Source organism: Dipodomys spectabilis, unplaced genomic scaffold (genome assembly GCF_019054845.1).
Source record: "Dipodomys spectabilis isolate Male_0828 unplaced genomic scaffold, ASM1905484v1 ptg000043l, whole genome shotgun sequence".
Classification (NCBI taxonomy): Eukaryota; Metazoa; Chordata; class Mammalia; order Rodentia; family Heteromyidae; genus Dipodomys; species Dipodomys spectabilis.
The window spans coordinates 13,100,714-13,118,853 of NW_024870720.1; the positions used below are offsets into that span (position 1 = coordinate 13,100,714).

Here is an 18,140-nt window from a genome sequence, read left to right on the forward strand (position 1 = left end):
GCACCACTTCCAGTTTTTGAGTGGTTAATTTGAGGTAAGAGTCTCACAGGGACTTTTCTGCCTGGGCTGGCTTTGAACCATGATCCTCACATCTCAGCCTTCTGAGATGCTAGGATTACAGGCGTGAGCCCTGACACCTGGTGGTTTATTCCTTTTTTTTAAGGAACAATGAAACTTGATTAGGTAATATTTGTAAAGTTTCTAAGTGCTGCATGTTTTTAATCTTTTAAAAAAATGCCACATAAGCCAAGATACGCAATGCTTTCTTTTTTTATTTTTAACAAAAAGGATGTAGGCAGGGTAAGAAGATAGGGGAGAGTAAGATAGGGTGTAAAGTGTGGTTGTGTCTCTGGACACCATCCCTCTCTGCCTGCCCCATACCCAAAAGTTATTAAATAATTTAAAGGACACCATTTACAGTACCAGAACACCATTAAAATATTTTTTTTTTTATCAGGGTCAAAAAAATACAGTGATTATGAATGTGCCGTGACCAGTAGGGAACATAACTATGGTCAGCAGTCCAACGGCGTGCACAGTGCCTTCAATTAATGCACTTGAGCATAATTACATTTCTGGCAGGGTCCACGCCCCCAAGAAAGGCAAAGCTAAGCATTTCATTTCTGCATTCCAAACTCTGCAACCACAGAGTCCAGTTTAAAAGAAAGTCACAGTGGATAAGAGATGCATATAAAAAATATAAGGTGTTCCTTTCAAATCAGGAGTCGTGGGACTACATTCATTTCTTTTACAAAATGCTATTTTAAAAAAAGGACAGAGAATCCAGTTCATGTTATGCTACAGACTCAGTGGGTAAGTATATTGCGAGTTTTGGTAGTCAGTCTTCAGGCTTCCTTTCTGTTTCCCGAGCCCCCAGGTTCCTTTAGCATGAAGCATGTGAGTCCAGAAGAATCGCAGGAAAACGCATTTGCATCTCTTCTTTTGGATTCAATAGACTTCATGGCCTGCAAGCCCGGTGGTCTACCATAAATGACCGCAATTCTTCCTTTAGCCTTGTACACCTACTCTTGTGTAACAGTGCATGGCACAAATGTACAAGAAAATACTGGTTTTAGTCTATACAGTTTCTATAATAATTATGGAGTAAAATAAGTTAACTTTTCTAGTGAGAATCGCTGACGGGCAGCATACATCTTTATTTTTACATTTTAAAGTCTCTGCAGGCATCTACTTTGGTTAGTTATCAACAATCGTAACATAAGCACTGATCAGAGAACTGAGCAGCATTCCAATAACCTTAACAGATATATTATTTCTTTTTGAAATACTGGGAAAGCCCAGATTTAAAATATTATTAAAATGTTCTAACATTTACACACTATGAAGAGTTAGAGCTAATAAAATAAAATTTCTTCAAAAATAATCTTGCAGTGCTCTTTTAGGCATGCTCTTAGATATCATCACCAGACATCCACACCTTGAAAATACCCATACATCCCCACTCACACACACATAATTCCTTACACAGACCAACCCCCCTCCCCCAACACACAAACAATCCAAACCCTTATCCCATAAATTGAAAGAACTCAATGGTTTCTGCAAATAAGTCTGTGTGTATCCACGTGACTGGATGTTCATGTAGATGATCAAGCACTAACTGTAGATTATGTGGGTGAATCCAAGCAGCTTTGCAGGTCATCTGCTCAAAAGAGTCAGCCGTGACTTCAGCCTCATTTTGCCTGTTCTGATGTCCCAGTATCAGAGGCCTTTATTGCAAACATTCTTGGAATTCTTTGCTTTCTCCAGAAAGTAATGTATTTGTATGCATCACTTTTAGCCCTTTTCTTTTCATATAGGATACGTATTTTTAAAATTTTCTTCTTTATACAGTTATTATGGGAGGTATTGGCAGCTTGTTAAAACAATTACAGTTTTTTTTCTTTCTTCAGATGTTTGCTTTTGCTAGTTTATTGTTAGTTACACTTTAATTGTAGGTGCTGCCAGAAAAGTTTATCAGTGAGTTGCAAGGGTTCATAAAAGGTGCTTGGTTAATATTCTTAATAATCTTCAGTTTCTCTCCACAATGCCTGAAGCTTCTCAGAATCCAGTGCTCACCATATTCCCAATCGATTTGGCCTGTGCTAGAGGTTGGTATGATTGCACCATGCGCAGAGACTCTCTTATCTCCAGGTTGAGTTCCATCAGTTTGTAGTTGGCTTCCGACATGTCAAGGTTGGAGCCTATGACTGCGAAGCTGCCCGTCTGGCCCAGCGTCTGATGGTGGAAGTAGATGTGCAACAGCGTCTGCACTGGGTCATCCTCGCAGCTGCCAAAGATGTCATTGGGCCAGAGAGTCCTAAAACAGACCACCGTTTGTGGAAGCCATTAGTCACAGATAAAATAGGTATCTGAGCAAATATTACTCAAAGTAATACCTGCTGGCTAAAAAAAAAATTTTTTTTTTAACAAGGTCAAGTTTCCTCTCACAGAGACATGGCTCATTGAAACATGAAATAAAAGACCAAAACCTGAGCTTGTCTGGTGAGAGAAGGGCATCTTTAAACCCCTGCACATTTTACCTGAATGCTTTGACTTGTGCTACGGCTGATACAAATTCCTTATTTTTCAGAGTTTCAATCAGAGAATGAATGGCAGTTTCTGTGGTGGTTTGTACAGCCTTAGAAATGTCAATTTCTTCATTTTCTGAAGCAGCCTCTGCTTCCTTGAGGATGCTTTCTAGGTGGGCAAGCTCCTCTGACATGTTGATGACCTAGAACAGATACAACCCCCAGGATCAGTTCCAAGCTTTAGGAACGTTGGAGCATTTGTAACTGGCTGTGAGGGGTTTATTTTCCAATGTTAAATGTTCCAAATGCCAGGCTTTACTTTTTTATTTTTTAGCAGCATCTCACTTGGTAGCCCTGCTGCCCTCCAGTTTGAAATCCTGCCCTTCACCTTCCAATAATTAGAGGCATTCACCACTACACTGAGCTTAACTATTTTTGACAAATAAAAATGTTTATATTGTCCCAACACATGATTATATATTCATTTAAGATAATGATGACTCATTTATTAGGGAGAATCAAGATGTCTGAAGTTATTTAATCAGGATACTTTATAAGCACAAATATGTACACATAGTTTCTTGTTTACAAATTCATTTTCCCAGTGTTAGTTATCTCTGTGCCTACACATTGATGGTTTTCAACTGTTTTTATCATCTTGAGTCTTATATGCAGCCATAAAATTAAATACAACTAGATTATAATTTAAACTAGAGGTCTCACTAATTTCATGTCTATTGAACTGATGTATTTTACTTGACTATTTTTTTAAATAAGTTTTTTATTGTGAAAATACCATACAGAGGAGTTACAATTACATGAGTAAGGTAATGAGTACATTTCTTTTTTGGGTCCGGTCATGGGTCCTGAACTCTGGGCCTGGGCCCTGTCCCTCAGCTCTTCAGCTCAAGGCTAGCGCTCTACCACTTGAGCTACAGCGCCACTTCTGGCTTTTTTCTTTTTGTTTATGTGGTGCTGAGGAATCGAACCCAGGGCCTCGTGCATGCAAGGCAAGTGCTCTACCACTGAGCCACCTTCCCAGCCCCAGGAGTACATTTCTTATCAAGTATTGTTGCCTCCTCCTTTGTTTTTCCCCTACCATCCCTGCCGCCTATCTCCATGACTACTTTGAAGCATTTCTGTTACCAAAACCTTTTTATCTTGAGCCTGTGAAGATGACTAGTATTAGTGGTCTTTCTAGTACAACCTGACAGTGCACATTAAAAAAAAATATATACCCATATATATGTCATTCTTTAATTCAAGGTAAGTAACTGACTATTCTAGGAAGGAATAAATGTCTGCAGACTACTTACCTCTGCTTCATTTTTTACTGTATTTACTTGGTTGATGAGTTTACAATAGGCCTGGAACAGAAGCAGCAGTTGGAAATGCAGTTTGTATAACCTTCTGCAGAGTTCCAGTTCCTACAAATAAATTACATTACACTTAATTTGCGTGTACTGTAGTATGTGGCTAAAAATTATAATCATGTTAACATTGTCTTGGGATTTTTCTGTAGTAAGCAAGTTAATATGTTGTGAAGCTTATGAAGGGTAGATAAAAAAAGATGCTTTGAGGGCTGGCATTTAAATAAAACAAGCCTCTTTGGTAACATATTCCTTTTTAGTATAAAGCACGTTTTTCACTCTGGACACATAGAATGTGTCAGTAGGCAATATATGAGATGCTTTAAGAAGGATAAATTCTCAATTTACAGATGCGTACTTAGTAGTGGTCCCACTGCATCTACCAATAGGATACTGATAAAGAAAAGGGGAACTGGGCCACCTCTTAACCTAAAGAAGTGTCTATCTTTAAAAATGAAGTCTTTTTTTTGGATTGTGGGGCTTGAATTGAACTCTGGGCCTGGGCGCTGTCCCTCAGCTCTTCAGCTCAAGGCTTGCGCTCTACCACCTGAACCACAGCGCCACTTCCAAAAATGAAGTAATTTTTCTAAGGAAAACCACTTGGCAACCTCATTTAAGTGAGACTATGAAATTGAATTGTTTTTTAAAACTGGAAGGAGATATGTTAGTTATATTTAGAAAAAGGTGCCTGCTAGCTGTACATTTATATTTATATATATATATATATATAAATGGTAAAACCAAATTTCATTTATTTTATAGAACATTTCATGGATTAGGGATATGCAAATTGAAGCACATACTACTTTTAAAGTAGTCTATGACAAGGTCACAGAAGGACAAATGGCAGATGGAAACCAGTTTGTCTGGCAGGGATAAGGAGTCCATAAATCAAGACAGGTCACTTACTGCTAGAATTTCCATTTGCTAAGCAAGAAGGTGATCGGGTCACAAAAATACAAAGAAAGAAAAAAGACCAAGAATTAGTGTAAGAAATTTTCACTAGGGTCACAGATGTCTCAGGTAAAATGGAGAACATATATTTATACCCCAACAAAAATGTTATTTCAAAAATACAGTTTTCTAGATTTTATTGCAACAATTCAGGGTGGCATTTTTTTTCCCTCCTAACTCTCAAATAACTCAAATCTAGGCCATGGTTTGTTTCTGTGTAAAAGCTACATACAGTAAAACAACTAATATGATCTTGGGAATTTTGGCTATTCAAAGTGTCTGCTATCCAAATAGTTTAACTTTTCTGGTAAACAACAATAAAAACCCTCAGACAAGACTCAGCTCTAAGAAAATTTTCATTAGTAATGTGGAAAATTGGTGAAAGTGAATGAGACACCATTATCTTTTCAATAAAGAACTGCTTACAATCTTACAGAGTAATACTTACCCATGAGAAGATTCTAGACTTTCTACCTTTCAATGTCTAATTGATCCAAGGTGGCCTTACTTATGCTGAGCCACGGGGCAGAATATCGCGAGCAGATATGTTTTACAGTGTACTCTAAATGTCATCTAGTATCAGAAATTTGACCTAACTAGGTTTTAATCAAAGGATGTAATGTATGTAAAACTCATAGTGAAAAGTCTTCATTTATGGATTATCTTAAAAGTTACCACATTAAAATATCTACAGCAACTTGGATCAAGTCTCATTAAAACAGGAATTTCTATCATGTAAATATAGCTTCTAGAAGTCATCCGTAAGCCTGTTCCGAGGGACTGTTGATATAACATTTATTCCTACAATTTAGAAGGGATTTGCTAAGCAAAGGTGAACTTCAGCTCCACATGACTCACCAGGATAGTCGTTGAGTAAACATTAGCATAAGGTTTTGCTTCTGAGGCTTGGATTTCTGTAGTTTCTTTCATGTGGAATTTTGAATTTGAACTAAAACTTCCTATTTCTTTTAGCATAAATGGAACAAGCTCTACCATTATCTACCCAAAGCCTGTGCTGTGAAATGCATGGAAGCTCATGATAATGACAACTGCTGATGTCCTCTCGTAGCTCTCAACTACCACACCAGGCAAACATGCTAACGGGCATCTCTGAGGATGAATATACACATGCATAGTTTAAACTGCTGCTTTTCAGCATGTTGAAATTTGCACGTATATGTTACATCATTTTAGTTAATAAACATTTATTGATTATGCCCACAATTACTAGTATACAACGACAGCAGAGACGGTCATGTAAAAAGGACCTTCCATGCACACAGCATTGAACATGAAAAGTGAGGGAAAATATAAATCAAAGACTCACATAAACAGCTTATAGTTTTTCACTTAGTAGGAAATCTGAAGCTATGCTACCTGACCTAGAATCTTCAAGAAAGGGAAAGCAACCCCTTTGCATATTCATCTAATTTATAAGGGAAAAGTTAACAAGAGAGTCATTTAAACACTGGCCACCATGCCCTTCCAGTCTAATTCTGGGCTAGGGCTAACTCCCTATCATCTCATTTTTCCTAACCTACATAGTATAGGTTTTTCCCCCTAACCTAGTTTACCTAACCTACCTAGTATAGGTTTTTCCCCCTAACCTAGTTTAGGACTTGGACCCAGTTTTGCCTTGGTTTGAATCCTGGTCCCACTATTTCAAAATTTAGATAAATTAACTTCTCTGTGCCTCAGTTCCAAAACAGGAATGACTAAAAGGGAGAGCCTGCTTGCTTGAATTGTAAGGACAGTGATGATGACTGTAAAATGCCTATTCGCACAGTGCTGGAAAGTATCGTAAACGAAACTGGTTCTTCTCAACATTTCATTTTTCTAAAACTTTACATTTTACTATCATAGTATAATAGCTTTTGTAGAGATTAGAAATCCATACCATGTAACTTCTTAATTGTGGGAACTGTTCAGTCCATAAATGCATTTCCCCAAATGAAGTTGCTCCCATTAGCATGGCTAGAAGATCTTGAAAATATTCTTGCCCATCTTTCCTTAAGAAATACATTGCTGGACTGGGCATGTGGCTCAATGGTAGAGTGCTTGCCTAGCATGCATGAAGCCCTGGGTTTGATTCCTCAGTATCACATAAAAAGAAAGAGCTGGAAGTGGCGCTGTGGCTCAAGTGGTAGAGTGCTAGCCTTGAGCAAAAGAAGCTCAGAGACAGTGCCCAGGCCCTGAGTCAAGCCCCAGAACTGGCAAAAACAAAAACAAACTAACAACAACAACAACAAAAAACCCAACAGCATCAGAAATACATCGCTGATATTTTCATGAACGTCATACCAGAGAAAAATAAATTTATTCAATCAGAATTTCACTAATTTGGACACACAGACATAGGTTTGCTTTCTGACATATACAGAACACTACTGCAGAAGAAATTTCTTGCTCTAAGAGCTGATGCATCTAAATGCTAGCCAACGGCCCAGATATCCTGCAGGGTTATCTGCTGCATGTTATTAAGCTTCCGTCACAAGCTGGTGGCTCGTTTTTATAAAAGTGAATTTTTCATTACTAAACTAATATTTCATTGAACCTAATTTTTACAAAGATTGTTCTGATAAGCAATATGAAAAGGTTTGCACTATTCTCTGTTTCTAGGAATACCAAGTAAGGACATCTCTACACATACACTGTTCTACCTGGCATAGTAATACATTAAAAGCAAGGACAAGAGACTTACCTGTGCATCTGGGCTTATCCTATATATGTCTTCTTTGGCACCAAATGTCCTTTTACAATTGTCTAACCACTGAAGAAGTAAGTAACAGCAAATTTTAATACAGCAATTGTGTAATACACAATGAAGCCATCCACAACCAAACTACAAACTTAAAATGACTTGAAGCTCTAGGAGTGTTTGTGGATAGAACACTTTCATCCCCCTCACAGAACAAATAAGGGCAGGATAAGAAGTCAATAACAAGATATGCACTACTGTGTTTAGTAATGAAAATTATTATAAACAGTCTTCTAGGTAAGAAAAGCTTTTTGTTTGCAGATTTTATTAGAAATCTCCACAATCTATTCCTGACCTTTTCCTAATGTAAGAAGAGATCAGATTTTCTTCCCCTCTGGTCAATTTAAAAAGGCAACTTAGAACTGACTGGTTCTATTTGCTTATCAGTAGTGTAATTCTCAGAAGACTGCTGTCAGTTTTAATTAGTGAAACAAAAACCAAAATCCACTTAAATCTTTTACTTCTTTTTAGATGACAACAAATGATAAATGCTATTTCTAAAGAATAGTGGATGCAGAAACCAAATACGGTTTTTCCTTCTCCAGGGATTATTCTTGAAGTTGCTATTTAAGTACATTTTCTTTTGTTAAATAAAAACAAAAGAACAGCATTGTGGCAGAGCAGAAAAGAACGCTGGAATCACAGAATTTCTAAACTGAAGTAAAACCGAAGAGCCTTCAAGTTAAGCTCCTAGGTTTTGATTGTCACTTCTTCTGATGTCCTAGGTTTTTCTGGGAGGGATTATATAATAGCTACATTACACAGCAACTCTGAAAATGTTTTTATATTAGACATTTAAAATTCTCAGTCGTAGCGTATGGAAAGAATTAAAACCAGACATTTCAGTTATTTCAAGAACCATCTCTTTGACCTTCTGTTCCTTTTATCCCAGTCACTCAGACTGTACTGGCCCCTTGGGCTATTTTCTTGACAGCATCTCTGGAGAAAAACATGTTAAGCTTTTCGGGTGAGATGTGGCCAGTGGCAGACACTGTCAAAAGCTATCAGCAGATTTCTTAACATTGGCAGAATTCACTTGACATCTACCATGGATCGTTGAATTTATCTCTATTCATACACAAGATTAAAATGTTTGTATAGTGAATTATCATTATGGTAGTTCAATTTGCCCAAGAATACCAATAAACTTGGAGGAAATAATTTCAGTTGATTTTTTAATGACTTAATTGTACTAAATTAATTTTTATATCACATACATATTGATTTCACCACTATTCAATGTAATTATTGTTTATTTGTTGGCTGTGGGATTGAACTCCGGGCCTGGGTGCTGTCCCTGAGCTTTTTTGCTTAAGGCTAACACTCTACCACTTTGAGCCACACATACTTCCACTTCAGGTTTTCCTGTGGTTAATTGGATTTAAGAGTCTCATGGACTCTACTACATGGGCTGGCTTTGAACCGTGATCCTCAGACCTCAGACCCCTGTGTAGCTAGGATTACAGGTGTGAGTCACCAGTGACCGGCTTTAGGGTACTTAATTCCGATTGTTAACCTGTTAAAGAGAAGCCTCAACCATAACAGTTTCATAGCCAAACACTGGCCTGCAAAGGGCAGGTCCACACCTTTCACAGTGCATGTTAGACAACACAGCATGCAGCCTCAGTTCCTATCCTAATCGATCTGTCCTGTTTTCTTTGCTCAAGCTCAAATGAAGGTTCATATTTATCTAGTGAGGAAGCTCTGCTCTGGGTATGGTAGAGAGGCTTGTGTAAGCTCAATGCTCCAAGGAAAATTACACTCACTGAGAACTACCAGCCAGGACCAGGGCATCAGAGGTGGGTCCTCAAGTGAACTCTGCATTTGTCCCACTGCTGATTCTAGGGGTCTTTCTACACATGTCTCTAGGTACAGAGGCTGAAGGGACTCAAGTTTGTAGCCATAGTTTTCTACTGTATCTAGAAAAACACAATAATCAAAGATTGTGAGATAGTGAAGCCACAATGCTAAGAAAAGGGTTTGAAGTTCAGAGAAGTGAACTTAACAGTCTGTGTGCAGTTTTCCTCTTGGGCAGGACAGGCTCAAAGCAATAACAACAACAAATCCTAGAGATTTCTATTCTCACTATGCGAGAGAGAGAAACATCAAAGAACATATAACAAAAATACTAGTAGGGGCTGAGTATGTACCTCAATAGTAAGGCCCTTGTGTGGTATAGCACAAGGCTCTAAGTTTAATCCCTAGTACCATCAAAAAAGGTGAAACTAGTAGAATGAGAAAGCTGCATGCAAGTATGTGATTGGCAGAAAAGGAGAAAGAAAAAGTAGGGAAAAGAAGAATAGATAGGGCAAGAAATAGGAAGATGGTGCCGCGGGAAAGAATCTCCCATACAAACCTAATTGTGGAGAACATTCTTTTCTACTTCACTACAATAGTACTTTTTTCTTAATTCTGTGATTACATTGTGTGATCTCTTAATGGATTGTATGGGGATTGTCTATTATATTCCACTGGTCTTTGGCACTGTTTGAGGTGTGAAATAAGTTATTGGGTACAAGTCTAAGTTCAAACTCCGTTGTCATTCTTCATGGGCAAGTATGGAAAACCTCTCTATAAAGCAGAATAGTAAATATTTTAGGTTTTATAAACTATACTGTCTGTGCTGCAGATACTCAAGTCTTGTAATATGCAAGTGGCAAACAAATGAGATGGCTGTGTCCCAGAAAAACCTTATTTATTTACAAAAATAAGCAGTGGGGTAGAAATGATCTGAAACCTGGAGTTTGCTGAAGTATGTCTAAGAAAATTGTGTGTACTATTATTAGCTGTTTGTTTGTATTATGTAAATTTTAGAATTAGACTAGGAATTTCCATAAATGGTCAGATTTTGAATCAGATCACATTATATCTACAGATTATTTTAGGAGAAAAAAAAATTACATCTTTACTGAGTCTTGGTCCTGTACTTATTTGGTAGTCTTTTGGGGGAGGGATGGGGAAAGGCAGGAAGTACTGGGGTTCCACTTGATAAGCAAACTACTACTTGAGCCACACCTGCAGCCCTTTTAATTTTCATTATTTTCACAAGAAGACTATAACCCTGGACTACAAAATGGACTCTTCTGTTTTGCTTCCTGAATAGTCTGGTTGTTTCATTGGTTAAAATGGGTGTGTGTGTGGGGGGGTGTTCTCAACATTTTGCCGAGGCTAGTCTCAAAATGTGGTCTGATGTCAGCTTTGTTTTTGAATAGCTAGGATTATAAGTGTGGTTGTTTGGCATTTACCATCATTTCTTACTCTTAATTTACATATCTGTGATGATCATTTTCTTATACATTTTGGGGGGTGGGCAATACAGGAATTTGAACTCAGAGTCTTGGGCTTGCCAGGCAGTTACTCTGCCCTGGCCCTCATTTTTTTTTTAATATACTCCTTTTTTGATTATATTTGACTACATTTCATGACATTTTTCTACTTGAAATTTTATGCTGGTCATTAAAAAGTTTCATATTTTGAACTATTTTGCATTTCAGATGTTTATATTCATATTTCTAGTTAGTACTTATATCTTATATTCCTATCTGTAATATTTAGAAGAATCAGATTTTAAACTTCATTTTTCATACTTAGTGAACACTCATCTATTTTAAAACAAAAATGCCTATGGTAGACAGTTTGTCTGAAAAGGAGAATCATATTTTCTTTGTATTTTTGTACTTGCCACTTGAAAACATACCAGATTCATGCTAGGGGGCTAGTTTTCAATGGAATAAAAGAAGCATTTCTTAGCAAGTAGCATCTGTAACTTAGCTATGCACTTTGTCTGCCTACACACATTCACACATTATGGGGGAAGATGGGAGTACTGTCAGCATGGAGACATTCTAGACCACGATTCTGTACTGCATTTGCAAATAATGTATCTATTTCCCTACTTGCAACGTTGACAGTGGCTATCAGTCTCTACACACAAGCTTTTTATAAAGCTTTGGTCTTCCAGGATCTCTTCTTAGGCTCTTATAAGGCCAATTTCTCAAAACCAGAGATGGATTTACTGAACAGGGAAGAGAGTTTTCAGACCCTATCCCCAGCACAAGCCTGAGACCAGTGCTAAGAGGGCCTCTTTTCTGCCCAGGTTATTCTATGGCCAAGGAAATACTTATAGCATCAAAAGTAAACTACCTTTTTCACACTGTAAAATATGACTAACCTGTTCAGCTGCTTCTCTTTTGGCATTGTAGGTATCCAGGTGTTCTTGAAGCTCTAAAACACTGAACTTGAGTGTTTCTAGCAAATCACATGACATCAGCTGTCAAACCAGACACAAGTTGATCCACATTACACTATGATCACAGCCATGAGAATGACAATTTCTGGGTCATAGAATAGCTGTCAGTTGGTTGTCCCTTACCACACTGTCCCATTTTGGCACAGACACTTGATCTACACTCCCAAGGCACCATCCTTGAAGATTTTTAAGCCCCCGTTCTCTGTGTACACAGCTATATAATCTACAAATGTGCTTAGCCAAAAGACAGAGACGATCAAGGCACTCTATCATGGGGAGGCCTATTCATCTCCTATCCACTTTGATTCAAGAATCAGGAAAGGAGATGTCTGTACAGCATGACTTTCCTGCTTGACCACGGGAAATCTGTGGAGCCAGGGTGAGGGCAGGGATGGTCAGAAGCAGAGTTCTGGGGCTCACCATCTAGTAATCTGGAACAGCATGTTGCCAGATATGTATTATCAAGTTGAAAATATAAACCTTGACACTTTCCGCTTAAAGAAAACTTAACTGAAGGCTGCCATTCCAACTTTGTCTTCCTAACAAGGCTGCGTGTGAACACTTACCGTTTCAGCATCCACAAAGACAGTTGGACACTCGGAACACATCATCATCACGTCCAAGGAACTTTTAAATTTGGTACCAATGCGCTGCAGACTCTCACCCAGAAACCCGACTGCCTCATTAGTTAGCTCTCCAAACTTCCTCTGAATTGTCTGTGGGGGAAAGCGTGTGATGCTTAATATCATAAAAAGGCTTTTCACTGTTAAATACAGAAGGATAATTCACAAATGGAATACTTTTTTAACAATTATTGTAATAATATACAGAATTCTATAACTGACCTATAAATACACGTTTTACATATTTCTTTAGGAAATATGTTAATTTCTAAAAATGATGAAAACAATAGTACTGGGGAAAAAAAGTCACAGGCTATTCACTTCCCCGAGACAGAGGGACTTGTATGCTGCTCATCTCTAGAAGCCAAGCCCTTGCATGTGGAGAATTTGCTCTTCTAAAGTCAAATTCTACCTGAAAGAAACTTACAAGTATAGTTCATGATCATGTTATAAGCTGCCATCTGTGTTAAGTCATTAAAAGGAATTAAGGGTAGTATCTTCCCAGAATCCAAGAGTATTTATTCACATAAGCCACTAGGCAGTGATCGACTCATAGTACTTGCTAGACTAGATTAGCCATTGTATAGTTACTGCAGATAGTTAATGCATACCTACACATGTATGTATAGTGCTGTTAGATGGCACTGGGATATAGAGAGGGAATGAATGATGGAGGGGAGGATGGAGGGGAGGAAGAAAGGAAGGAAGGAAGAAAGGAAGGAAGGAAATCCTAAGGCACAGCTTTAAGCATTGAGAAACACAACCACTGTAAAGAAAAGAATGCAAACAGAAAACCAAGCAGTAATGCAGTCAGCACAGTATTAAGTAAATATTCCTTAAGTGAGCACTAAAGATCATCCTGGAGGGCACACTGGAGGCTGCAGTGGTTGGGAAACTTCAGTGAGAACATGTATATAGCTGGGTCTTCCATGGTGGGCAGTACACATAGGTAAGGTGGAAAGGTGGTAGGTAATTGAGCTTACATGGTGGCATTTCTTTGTGCTGTAAGTTCCTAGTTACAGAATGCTGAATTAGTACCCACATTCCATAGAGAATACTTAATGAAGAGCACTGAGCAAGTGCAGAGCATTCAGTAAGTACTCAATACATGAGAGCTCTTATTGCTTCAGCCTGAAAGGAACCATAGCAGCTTCATGCTCCGTCCACACTGTGATGGAAGTGACAATTCATTTAACTCCTACTTATCAGAACTATGCCTTTGGTTTCTGGGTTTGTGCAATGGTAGCACTGCAGAAAAAACTCATCAGGTGTTGCATTGAGGTTTTATTCCAATTGTCTTATTAATTACATAATATTCCAGTATCATGAGAACATTCTGTGAATTTCAATACTACTACTAGCTTAGAAAGTAATATTCATTAAGATTATTCATCTAAATAGTAGGAAAAAAAAACCCTGTAACTTTATCAGGTAATTCTATTTTGCAGGGACAAAACAGAATAGGGGACAGGCCTGTGCTTGCCGAGACACATTTCTGTGTGTGTGTGTGTGTGTCTCTCTCTCTCTCCTGGGGTTTGACCTAGGACCTGGGCGCTGTACCTATTTTGCTCAAGGTGAGTGGCGTACCTCTGGAGCCACAGCTCCACTTCTGGCTTTTTGGTGGTTAATTGGAGTTAAGAGTTTCATGGACTTTCCTGCCTGGGCTGGCTTTGAATTGTAATCCTCAGACCTCAGTTCCTGAGTAGCTAGGATTATAGGCATTAGTTACCGGTGCCCAGTTGTACTGACTAATTTTGAAATAGCTGCCCAGGCATGGACTGTTAACCACCTATTACGTTTCCCATTGTAGCTGAGATGACAGGTGCAAACCCCCCTCCATCTCTTCCCCCCAGCTTTTTCCACTGAGATGAATCTCATGGCTTTTTCCCTGGGCTGGTATGGAGTCCAGATCTTCTTAAATTTGGCCTTCCACAAAGCTATGGTGACAGGCACACACTGCTGTGCCTTTCTGTAAGTTGAGAAGGGGTCTCGCAAACTTTGGCTGGGGTTAACAACAAACCTTGATCCCTTGCTATTGTCCTCACAAGTAGTGAGGTTCCAGGCATGAGCGACTCTGTCAGGTAATTCTGATGTGAATTCTGAAACCTTAAACTTCACTGACCTGAAACAGCCTTGAAAACACATGAAAAGTGAACACTGCACAGGACCCATCGGTGTCTGACAGCATCTGATTGACGTGGCAGCGCCAGGCTTCCTCTTCATCATCACAGGCCACGGGCTGAAAAGCCGCAATGATGGCAGAAAGAAAGGGCGAGGGCAGAGGTGATGTCTGTACTTCTGGAAAGCCGTCCTGCTCATCTTCGTCTTGACTGCTAATAAACAGCATAGCAATTGTCAAGCTGTCTTACAAGAACAGTCCAAGTCACACACACACAGACACACACACACACACACACACACACACACACACACACACACACACACACACAGAGACACACAGACACACACACACAGACACACACACACACACACACACACACACACACACACACACACCTTCATAAGGAAGCATGAAGAAGCAAATGTAACAAGCAAAATTAACATCTTTAGAAATAGAACTCTTCATTTCAAGTAGATGAAAAGAACTAATGACTTATAATATGCTGCTGTTCTTTAATGACACAGATTATACTGCTTCCATTTTAAGTGGCCAACTTTAGACACTTTTTTTTTTAAAGGTATGGGGTTTGAACACAGGGCCCTCAACTTGCTAGGCAGGTACGGCACTACTTGAACTACATCTATCACCTTCTTTATTTTGCTTTAGTTTGTTTTTCAGAAAACCTAGAGTCTTGAGCCTCCCATCAATGATAATAATACTGAAGAATTTTGATTGTGTACTTCTATATCAAGGACTCTATTTAATTCAAGCTTCACAACTTTAAGAAGGTTGTAATGTAATTGTATTTCTATCTTGATTTTGCAAATGAGGAAACAAAATGTGTAGTGGAGTTAAACAATGTACGTGAGTTATTGGGTAGGAAATATCTGAGTCAGAATTTGAACCAAAGACTGTAGATGCAAGGCCAAAGCTATTTGTCACAGCACACAGTGAGAGCTCCGTTATATTTTAAGTACACATTGAGTCTTAGCAGTAAGGTAGATAAAATGATACCTAAGACACTTCATTTCTGCTGAGGAGTTTATGATCACTGCAGTCAGGCACTACACAAAAAACAAAACAGTGAGGAAGCTTGGGTTGATACCCTGACTTGAAGTCCTGAAGATGAAGAAATGTGCTAGGGTCTTAAAATTGCATGATGCCCATTATAAGACAGCTCCATAAGGCTTTATAAAAATCACACACCACACACTGGTGCATGAGCCGGGGGCTCATGCCTGTAATCCTAGCTACTCAGGAGGCTGAGATCTGAGGATTGTGGTTTAAAGCCAGTCCAGGCAGGAAAAGTCCATGAGACTCTGACCTCCAATTAACCACCAGAAATCTGGTAGTGGCTCAAGTGGTAGAGTACTAGCCTTGAGCAAAAAGGTACAGGGGCAGTGCCAGGCACTGTGTTCAAGCCCCAGGACAGCACACACACAAAAATGATTTTATAAATAACATGTTTTTAGTTTTACAAACAAAATTGTCAAAGTCATTAAAGTAATACTTATAAGTCATTTTAATTTTTAAAATGAAGAGAGTATACTTATAGACAAACAGATTTGGGTACTTTAGGATGGAGTGGTGTGGAAAACACCACTTCACATGTGCTGGAGATGGTATTTTACCTAGACAGTCCAGAGAAATCTGCTTCCTCTTCTTCGCATCTTTCATCAAGCTCTTTCAAAGCCAAGGTAACATCCTCTTCACAGACTGACTCTGGGTAGCTTTCAGAAGCCAATGGTTCTGGCATATCAGTTTCTTCTAAGTCAAGAATTCCTTGACACACAAGAGAGTCCTCCTGCTGTTCTTGTGTAAGATATGACCCTTCATCTTCAAAGGCTGTAACATGATCCTCCTTTAATACTGAACTTGTATCCTGTGAAATGATCCATTTTTAGTGAACTTCAACAACATTACAGAAAGTATTTTAGCAATACTTTAGGAATTATTGCTACCCACCCACATTTCTTCAGTCAAGGAATCTTTGTTCACTTTTGGAGCTTCTGGATTCTTTGACTATATAAGATCATTTTTGTAAAGAGTGTTTTTGTTTTTGATATTTTTTCCCCAGTGTTCAGTACAGAACTCGGGGCTCACACCCTACCCCATGTTTTATCTCTCAGCTCTAAATACATTGAAATTACACTTTATCTCTTACTGCCATATAGAAACAATAGAAATTATCCCTCTTTTCAGTTATATATAGGATTAAGGTGTTTACTCGGAAATAGACCTTTGGAAAAATTGTTTTTCTATATATTCTAATTCCACATAAAGAAAACTTTCGCGACTATCAATTTTCTCTTAATTGTACTCCCATTTTTAAATTATACTACAGTATATATTATAATACTATACTACTATACAACAGTGATTCTCTTCTTAGCAAGGAGATGAATCAGAATACTGAACCCACTGGTCTTGGGCTGCCTACAAATGAGGAGCAGGTACTGACCAGTCAGAAGGACAGTGAACCTCAACAATCATGGCAGCCAATCAATGAGCTTAATGCTGGAAATGTAAGGACAGTTACAGGCAACAAGACTAAAGCACCATCCTTTTAGAGCTGGAGATTAAAAGAGATTAGGAAATTGAACTGTACCAAGTAAATAATAATAATAAAATATTGGTTATAAAATATAATGCTTAGGTTTCCTCTTTCCTATCCATTGTTACCATCAACGAAATAATGTCACTATGTGACTGGCATGGGCTAGAAGTGTGATAGATACTGGTTCAGTGAATAGATTACTACAATCACAAAAGAAAAATGCAGGTATGAAAACAAAAAATACCTGCTGAAGGTTTGTTTTAGAAGAGTGGAGGCTGGGGCTTGGAAGGTGGCTCAGTGGTAGAGCGCTTGCCTCGCATGCATGAAACGGCCCTAGGTTTGATTCCTCAGCACCACATAAGCAGAAAAAGCCGAAGTGGCGCTGTGGCTCAAGTGGTAGAGTGCTAGCCTTGAGCTGAAGAGCTGAGGGACAGCGCCCAGGCCCAGAGTTCAGGCCCTATGACCGACCAAAAAAAAAAGAATGGATAGAAGAGTGGATGGTGGTAAGAGAGTGACAGATGGGGTGAGTCTGATTGGTACACATTATAAGCAAGTATGGCAATGTCACACTACAACACCTCTTGTACAATTAATGCATGCTAATAGAAGATGCTCTCAAAGCATACAGCATAAAGGCACCAACTCCATGTTGAGATGTGCACAGATACTAGCTTAACCAGTTTGAACTTAAGTACTAGTGGTCTCAGTTTTAGGAACAATGATCAAATTTTTCTAGTACTTACACCTAAGAGACTTCAGCTTTACAATAGTTTTTAATATTTTTTTATGGTTAAAAATGAGTTTTCAAAAGCATAAAAATTTCAGTGAAAACTGGAGACCCTAACCCTAAGTTAGCCTGGACCTTGACCGGATCTGGAGGGATACTCTGGTACAAATTATTTCCTAACCATAATTAGCTTCCAAACTAATAATGGTGTTAGGCCAACTGAAAATAATATATAGTAAATAGTATAGA

The 18,140-nt window shown here is 38.6% G+C and overlaps 1 protein-coding gene across 1 annotated transcript in view; it reads right to left on the reverse strand.

Moving 5' to 3' along the window:
• Window positions 1–252: 252 nt before the first annotated feature.
• The window catches only part of Fryl (FRY like transcription coactivator), a 165,922-nt gene continuing 148,034 nt past the window's right edge, over window positions 253–18,140 (reverse strand). The window contains exons 55-63 of the mRNA XM_042677986.1: window positions 16,239–16,489; window positions 14,608–14,818; window positions 12,429–12,578; window positions 11,785–11,883; window positions 7,557–7,625; window positions 4,811–4,828; window positions 3,848–3,958; window positions 2,544–2,734; window positions 253–2,320 (exon numbers count right to left, since the gene is read on the reverse strand). Of these exons, the coding sequence (XP_042533920.1) occupies window positions 2,062–2,320; window positions 2,544–2,734; window positions 3,848–3,958; window positions 4,811–4,828; window positions 7,557–7,625; window positions 11,785–11,883; window positions 12,429–12,578; window positions 14,608–14,818; window positions 16,239–16,489 (1,359 nt within the window). The 3' untranslated portion in view covers window positions 253–2,061. The remainder of the gene's footprint in view (window positions 2,321–2,543; window positions 2,735–3,847; window positions 3,959–4,810; window positions 4,829–7,556; window positions 7,626–11,784; window positions 11,884–12,428; window positions 12,579–14,607; window positions 14,819–16,238; window positions 16,490–18,140) is intronic.